The 8,850-nt window shown below is 43.7% G+C and overlaps 1 protein-coding gene across 1 annotated transcript in view; it reads left to right on the top strand.

Annotated features, from left to right (window-relative positions):
• AGBL1 (AGBL carboxypeptidase 1) overlaps positions 1 to 8,850 on the top strand; it is a 754,644-nt gene that overhangs the window by 124,816 nt on the left and 620,978 nt on the right. The window contains exon 6 of the mRNA XM_078448995.2: positions 2,480 to 2,517. Within this exon, the coding sequence (XP_078305121.2) occupies positions 2,480 to 2,517 (38 nt within the window). The remainder of the gene's footprint in view (positions 1 to 2,479; positions 2,518 to 8,850) is intronic.

The following is an 8,850-nucleotide window of genomic DNA, read 5'->3' as shown; positions in this document are numbered from 1 at the left end:
TATTTTCTTACTTACTTAGACTTTAGCTGCTTAAAGTTTTGCTTTATTTGTATTTATAGCCGTTGGTTGACAAAGTGGTTACCTCATTTCTGATGGGTTTTACATTCTTAGTTATACTGGGAGAGCAGGAGAGAAGCAGAGAGATATGCTCAGAGAGTGGACCGAATTCCAGATATTTACTGTCAAAATAGACCCTGAAATACAGAGCCTCTGGGTGACATTCACATGAGTGGCTTGGTGCCTGGATCTCAGCACCATCTGGGAGATCAAATACTTTGTGTTTGCTCACTAGTTCATTAGTTGATTCCAGACGTTTGTTCTTGTTCAGATCTTTTATGGACCCTATCCATTAAACAACATCTTTGTAAGCTTTTTATTTTTAAAGGAAAACATTTACATCAGATTCCCCGTATGCACACATGCGTGTATATGCATTGAAATAAAAGTTTCTAGATCACAGTGGACCTTTGCTACATGAAACGATATTGATATAATCTATTCTATTACAGTTGATTCAATTTCATCCACAAAGTTAGTCAGAACCTATGAAATTGATTTTACAATCAACTATTGGGTCACAACTTGCAGTTTGAAAAAAAACTGTTCTTAGAAAATCTAGAGAACTTTTTGTTTCAAAACAGAGCCCCTCGCCGCCTCTCTTCCTACTTCCTGGATTGCACATTCTCTGAGTCCTTTAGTGTAGATGCTTTGGGGGCCAACCCTGTACTCTGTTATTGATTGCATTTCCTCACAGATATTATCTGTTCCTGTGGCTCCAATGATCATTGTTACCATAGTGACTCCTGAATATGTATCTCCAACTCCAGATCTCTCTAGAATTCTGTATCTATGCTTCTAGCGTCATTCTCAAAAGTTCCATGTAGCTGTGTGCCCCTCATCCTGAGCTCAGCACTTCCCAAATAGAAATGATTACCTTCTGTAAACACCTCAGTTTCCCTCTTTTGTTGTAATGGCTTTTTTGTTCTCCCATTTACCCCAACTGAACACTTCAGGCCATGACCAACTTTTGCCTTTACTTTGCCCTTCACAACAAGCCTGTCATCAAATCCTGTGAATTCTTTGTTTACAAGCTTCACCTCATGTTTCTGACCTTGACACCATACCCCTTTGATCCAAAATCAATCAAAATCAATCAAATGGCTTATGACCTGTGCACTTGAATCAGGTCTCTTTAGAATAGTAGGCTACAGTGGTCTGAAACCTTATGTCCATCGTTGCCCTAAAGGTGTCTTACGCTGCACTACATGTTCATCCCCCAGTTAGGAGCTGAAAAGAAATCTTTTCTTGTTACTCAGGAATCAGCCTCACCTCTTTGACTAATATGACACTTTAGCATGTATTTCCTGCCATGTAATGTCACTATTTGGGTTCATAATTATGTGCTATGTTATCACACTATTCGATATTTTCTAGAGGGTTTGGATCTGGGAGTCACCTTGAACTTTCTTCTCAACATCAAAGAGTAACCAAACCATACTGACCTATCCTCTAAACCAGTTATTTTCCAACACTCATATGCCTATGAATTCTCTGTTGGAATGAAAGTTCTGATGCAGCAGGCCAGGGATGGGGTTTGAAAGTCTACGTTTCTGTTTGGCTCCCAGGGAATGCAAAGCTGCTAATGGGAGCCCCATGCTTTGAGGAGCAAGGCTCCAAGCTTCCGTTCAACCTATCTTTCTTCATTCTCTGTCCATGCTACACTTCTGGCTGGAGCCCTTGTCACCTCAAATCCTCTTCCCCACCTCTAGTATGTCCCTCATAAAACTATCACCTAATGGATCATTACCTCCTCAGTGAACTCCCCAAAACAAAAGTGCCATGCAAATCAGAAATGCAGGGTCACCTTATAGACCTGGCCTGTGATCTAGAATGGGGCTCGGTCCTTTGCTTGGAACACCCTCATTCTTTCTTTTCATGCTTCCTTCTCTGCTAATCCCCTTTGATGAACTTAATGTGGCTACTCTACTTCCCCCACTCCCTCCGGCACTGATTTCCTTTCGCACCAGCCCAGCCCAGGCTCAAGAAGTTTTGGCTGCATTGGTGTACTCACTCAGCCTCCACATCCCGCCCTTTCCCAACCCATCCTCCAGAGTTGCTGGGGTTCCCAAGTATAAACCAAGAGACTGGCTGGAGCTCTGGCGGGGATGAGCAACAGATATATGGGGAGCATAGTGTAAGGAAGGTGGTGGAAGGTGGGAGGCAAGACAGGGGAGGGGGGAGATATTTCCAGCAGCAATGGAGACTCCTGAGACCCATTTTCAAAACAGACACTTTGCTTGAAGCAATTTCTGCATTTATGCCTCCTTAATGGTCAGTGCTGCAATTAATGGAATGCCTGCTCCCCGGTTAATAATGGGGCTGTTAGGTGGCAGCAATGAGCCTGCTGGCTTTGGGATCCATGGGCTGACAAAAAGACCATTGAACATTGACTTTTCCACTTTTCTTTCTCTTTCCCCAGGGCCGCCACCGAAGTTCTGGCAGCATTGCTGAAATCCAGTAAGCACCTCTTTTGAAAAGTCGTTATTTCTTTCCCCTCTGAGTTCAGTGAAAGGTGCTCTTGGTATCTCCATGGCTCATTTTCAACCTGGAAGGCAATAGAGCCATTTCTGGATCTTTGGGGGGTGAGATGGAGAATACTATGGCTATTCCAAACACAAGGCTGCAAAGAGAGAGTTAATATCTGTCCATGTGGGCATGCCTGTGCATAATGCTGTCAAGATAATTTATTCTAAAGGGAGCATGTTGTCTTCTGCAGACCTGAGGAACTCTTCAGCTCCTTCTAACAGGGCCAGTGGCCCTTAAGGACTGTTGAAATGAGGTCCAGTTTCCAGTAGGATTGTCCTGTAGAAGAAAAGATTATGGCACTGGGTGGGAAGCAGGATTCTTGCATTTGGTTCTGATACCAGTTCATGACTCTGTATTTTTGAGCAGGTGGGGTGTTGGGAATTTCTTGGACAGTGTAGATTCTAATAACAAATTTATATTAAAAATTTGGCTCTCTTTTCAGTTACTTGAGTGATTGCAAAAGAATAGCTCTGGGGGTCTGAATAATTTGAAGATTTTTTTTTTGTTTGCCTAGTAGCCCTGGTCTAATTACATTGGGAGTCAATTTCATGTGTGCAATATAATAGAAGACTCCATGCACTTGGGAGCAAAGAAGTCTTAGCTAATGTTTTTATTCCCCCCCCACCCTTACCTCTTCATCTATTTTAATTTGGCACCTTGGAAACCAGCTGCTTCAATTGTGATATTTGTTTCTCTATAGGGAGCCCGAGGCCTGTGGGTAATAGGTGAACTTTAATAAAACTTATAAATAAATAAATAAAAATAAACACCCCCCCCCCCCCAACAATGTATCTCTGTCAACTATACGCACAGAGAAAGAGCCACATCATGGAGCACTTCCATTTCTAGACTGAAGGAAAAAAAAATTAAAGCTTGAATTTATTTGGTTGATTGTAACTGGCCACAATACACAGGACTGTTCACAACTCTCTGTCCTGCAGGGAGAGTGAAAGTGCTTAGTGCAGGTTGGGGGAGTGAAGAGTGACAGGTTAGAAAGCCTTGAGATAGGAGGCGAGGGAGAGTATAACCTGTGGGTTATGGACAGGTTAAGGCAGAACTTGCTTCGGGTTTGGCATCTGGGTTCTCATTATTTACCCGCCCCCACTGCCGCTCCTGATGACAGTGCCCGGTGTTTGGTGCAGCAAGAGTGCTGGGTTGCAGGAAGTAAAGGACCCGAGAGGGGCTGGGTAAGCCATCCTGTGAATGCTGTGCCTTGGGAATGTAGCTTTCTCCTATATCCCCCGGAGTTTGGGTGGTAGAGATCTTCATGTCTCATGGGGAGAGAGCCCTGAGAGTGGAGAAAGGCTGGCCTCCCTTTCAACACACACACACACACACACACACACACACACACACACACACAGCCCTATTTCTCAGATTGCTGGCTTAGAGGTAATACACAACGTACTGCTATGTGTAGAAATTTGAAAGCAGTCATATGCCCGTTATTAACTATTTCCATATGAGGCATGATGCACGGACCCATGGGAAACAGTAGCCAGTGAAAATACTGACTAATTCGGGCTTGGAACCTTTAGCCAGGTTTTCAGCACACTGGCTGTCCTTAGCTAACTGAGCATGCTGTGCTAGGGGATCAACTTAAAAAGTTTCTAACGTCTACCCTGCCTTCAGAACTCAGCTCGGACCTTTCCTCCAAAAAAACTTTCCCTTTCCCCACCAAGACTGGGTTGGAAGACCTCCCCCATGTTCCCAGAGGCTCTCCCTCTCCGCATGATTCCTCTGTATTGGAATCACCGGTGTTCACCTCTGCCAGCTGATGGCAAACTTTTGCAGGCAAGGGGTATCTTTGTAGGTTGTTGAATTATTTGCATTAGCACAACGAAAAGCTCAAAGTAAATTTATGGACTAAACATTAAAATGAATGAATAATGAATACCTATGAATGAATGAAATGAATGAATGATATTTACATATATAAAAATGACAGTACTGCCCTCTACTACCTGAACCCAACAACCCACATACAGAACCAATGATCTTAACACTTGTAGTTCTAATCTCTATTTAACTATACTAATGGACTGTTAGGGAACTGATAGCCTGATGCTCTCCATATAGAAAACAGGTTTTATTGCCCCATTAGAAGGGTGTGTGGGGTTATTCCTAATTCAGCTTACCTGTCCATACAGACTTTTGTTTGGGTCTTAGCTGTCCACACTGACTTTTGTCTGGGTCTTAGCTTCTTTCTAACATGAGGGAGTTGGATGGGAGGTTCTCTATCATTCTTTCCACCACTTAAAACTCTACCTTAACATGTATTGGGGTTTCCAAACATTGGCACTCCTGCGTGCTGGACTGGATAACTCTCAGTTGTTGAGGACTGTTCTGTGAATTTCAGGAGGTTTAGCTACCTCCCTCGCCTTGACTCACCAGATGTCAGTAGCATTCCCAGTTATAATGAACAAAATTGTCTCTAGACACCACCAAATGTGCCCTGAGGGTCAAATATACATCACTGATGTATATTTGACCAAACCCATGAGTTGAAGCCCATTCAAGGTTTCAAACTACCTCTTCCCAAATACCTTTATTGGTGTTTCATAGAAATGTTCTTCTTGAATAACTGACCTTATAAATTCCCCAGCACTGGCATCATTGCTATGATCTCAAAAGAGGTAAAAAACACAAATGGCAGAAAGTTGCTATGGGCATGCAGACATTACTTGAGAGGGAACAGGTTCTAAGCATTTAGAGGATCTTAGAACAAGGAGGGCAAATAGGTTTCATTACAAGTGCCAACTTCCATGTGTAGGTGGAAGGATTCTAAGATCCTATTTGAGCTCAGCAGGAAAGGGCTCAGCAGGAAAGGTATTTAAGTAGCAAAGTTTGTCATGGATTTGGGGAGGTGCAGTAACACAACACCAGACAGTCACCATCTTTGTTCTACCAGCCTGACCAAAGTATTGAGTGGCATGGAGGGTCTGGGGAAGGGTGGTACTGCTCCAGTAGGCTGGGGTTTCTGTGGGAGAGGTTAGTGCCATGGAATCCTCTAGTTTCTTTGTACTGTCTTCATGCATAGTTAAAACCTGACATGGAATGCCTGTCCATTTGGATCCCAGGGGAGTCTATGTCTGCTGAACCTAAATTCAGGAATTCAGTTTCTGCCTAAAACTTACCATATGGCACTGATATCTGGGAGTGTATGTGAGCCTTTGGTTCCTAGAGGCATAATCCTTTCAGCTAGTGATTAGTCTGGTCTTTACGCTTGTTGGTCCTATAAAAGTTGACACTGTCGTGTATCTCTGTAATTGCTTCACAAAGGAAGTGCCTTCCCCAGTTAAAATAAAGCCAGAAGGACATATCTACTACCTTGGGGCAGCCAATGCTTCTGTGGAAATAAACTTGGGTGCGCCTGGGAATCTGAGGCTAGTAAGGTCCTATCTGTACCTAATGGGTCTAGAGGGGGCTGGAGACCATCCCCACCAGCATCGAGAAAGCAGGACTGAGGATCTGGGAGACCTGGAGCCTGTCTACCTTAGCAACAAAAGAGAGAAAGAGGACCTGGGTCGCATAGGACAATTTTGTCATGCTGCCTTGGCTCTCTCTTCCATCTAGTAGCTGCTACATGAGAAGCCAATGTAGGATAGGTGGATGGCAGGAAGAGGGAAATGAACCAGAAGACATCTCTTGTCTCTTTCCCTTCCTGAGGGATAGCAGGCAAAACAAGCTTGGAAGTCCTAGGCCTGTATTCCAACTGCCTCAGCAATATAGGACGCGAAAAATGAAAAACCATTGCCCATCAAGTGTCCTTTTTGTGTGTGCAGGGGCTAGAATGGTCTAACCCAAATGTCATACCTTTCATGACATCTGTTCCCCTGTTTGACTCCCATGTGTGCAAACCCTTCTTCAATTTCACTGTACTGAAAGTTTTGCCCTTTTATGCTTTCACTTATGCAAAACCACTTAGCTTTTCATTACCAAAACTTAACAAAGCTTTGATTAAGAAATAGTGCTTCTACTGCAGGCAATTTTTTTCCCTCTAATAAACCCAAGTAACATATTGTCCTTTGTCTCTCTCCATCTTGTGGATTGCCTCCAGTCCACCTTTCCCTCCATCTGTACCTGTACCTATATCTCTGTCTTTGTTTTTTTAATGTTTATTTATTTTTAAGAGAGACAAAGCATGAGCCAGGGAGGGGCAGAGAGAGAGAGGGAGACACAGAATATGAATCAGGCTCCAGGCTCTGAGATGTCAGCACAGAGCCTGACACGGGGCTCGAACTCATGAACAGTGAGATCATGACCTGAGCTGAAGTCGGACACTTAACTGACTGAGCTGCCCAGGCACCCCTGTCTTTTTTTTCTTTTTTCCTCATCCTCTTCTCCTTTTATCACTGTCTGCCCCAACCCCAACCCCTGCTTCTCTCTCTTTTCACTCCTTAACACCCCTTCCATGAGCATTAGGTATAAATGCAGGTTTGAAAAATTGTGGCTCTGGAAGCATCACTTGAATGAACGTGTGGTGATGGCAACCTGCCTGATTTGTACTGGGTCCAGTGATGAATCTTCTAATAATGCCTCGGTATTAACCTTGTTGCCCAGATTTAAAGGTCACATTCCTGCAACAAGGCAACACCCAAAATACTTTCTGGTTGAGACCTTAAATCTTAATAAGATGATGGTTTTACTTCAGACTACTCTGCAACTTAAGAGGAGTCTGGAAGTTTTCAGAAGTGAGGGCGTGGGGAGGGTGTTGGAAATAGGGAAGTAAGTTAATACAGGAAGGAGGACAAGGAAGAGGGAGGGAGGGATACAGGGAGCAAACGGGAGGTTTGGCAGGAAGATCAGACTCGTCCTAGGTCTTCCTAGTTAATGCTCTGGCTGGCCGGCTCCTGGGAAGGCCCATCAGCCTGTTGCTGTGGGTGTGTAGGCAGGGAGGACCTTCTAGTACCTACAGCCCTGACTCTGTGGAGACACCCTCATGCTCTCAGTGATGTCTACTGTGGCCTGGTCTTGAGCAATGCAGTGATGGGAGGGCACGATGGCCAGACACCTGCTTTGCTGCAAAATGTCATAGTAGGAGCCGTTATTGAGGTGCACCCATCTGAGGCTTTTGTAGGAATGGTAGGAGCTCTGAAGAGTTCTGAGAATGACACTCTATGTTTTAGGATGGTTGGCATTGCGATTCCTGTGACCTTGTGATGATGCACAGGTAGCAGTGGGTTAGTGCGGCCTTCACGGGACTCACAGGTACAACCTGTGTTCCCATGGGGCCTGTCCTCTTGACTTCAAGGCTCTGACCTGCCTCAACAGGGATTTGCCCACATAGTGTGTTTTCCCCTTCTGTTTCCAGGTGAAGGCCATACACTGTCAGAGCTGGAAGAGACCTTTGAGGTTGTTTAGTGTGGTGGTAGTCGACTGATTGGTTAATTGATTGATTGAGAGCTCAGAGCCCTGTCTATCTTCCACTAATTTCCCTCCAAGATGGCTTCACAGACACACTCACAAAAATATAGGGCTTCTGAGAACCTAGAAAATGATTGATCTTTTAAAAAAATTGAAAGTAGGGGTCCCTGAGTAGTTCAGTCAGTTGAGTGTCTGACCTTGATTTTGGCTCAAGTTGTGATCCCAGGGTCGTGGGATCAAGCCCTGTATTGGGCTCCACACTGAGGATGGAGTCTGCTTAAGATTCTCTCTGTCCTCTGCCCCTCTCCCCGTCTTGTGCTGTCTCTCTCCCCAGTGGAAAAAAAAATAAACACTTTTTAAAAAACTGAAATATATTTGACATATAACATTGTGTAAATATAATGCATGTTGATTTGATACATTTATATATTGTAATGTAATTGTCATTATAGCACTAATTTGCACCTCTATCATGTCACATAATTATCAGTTCTTTTTAGTGGTTGGAATAATTAAGATCTAATCTCCTAGCAAGTTTGAGAATTATAATACAGAGTTGTCATCTATATCCCAGAAAACTATTGGCTTTGTCCCCTCCCCTATCTCCTTATTTTTACACAGGGAAACTGAGGACCAGAGAGAGGGAGTGACCCACCCAGATATCTGTGACTTTGGAGTTTCCTGTCCGGATGACCCTGGCTCCTTCTTCATATCTCAGCACAAATACCTCTGTGCGGAGTTTTTCTGAATACTACTCAACCCCATTTAATGCCCAGCATTAGATTAAACCTATTAAACCTTTTATAGAATCTTATATTTATACCTATAAGAACTACCCATATGGTAATCAATGATTCCTGTATTTTTGCATATGTGTGTAAGGATTTTTCTTATTGG

The sequence above is a fragment of the Panthera onca genome, chromosome B3, assembly GCF_046562875.1.
Source record: "Panthera onca isolate mPanOnc1 chromosome B3, mPanOnc1 haplotype 2, whole genome shotgun sequence".
In the NCBI taxonomy this organism is placed as follows: Eukaryota; Metazoa; Chordata; class Mammalia; order Carnivora; family Felidae; genus Panthera; species Panthera onca.
This window is presented reverse-complemented; position numbering and strand designations above follow the sequence as displayed.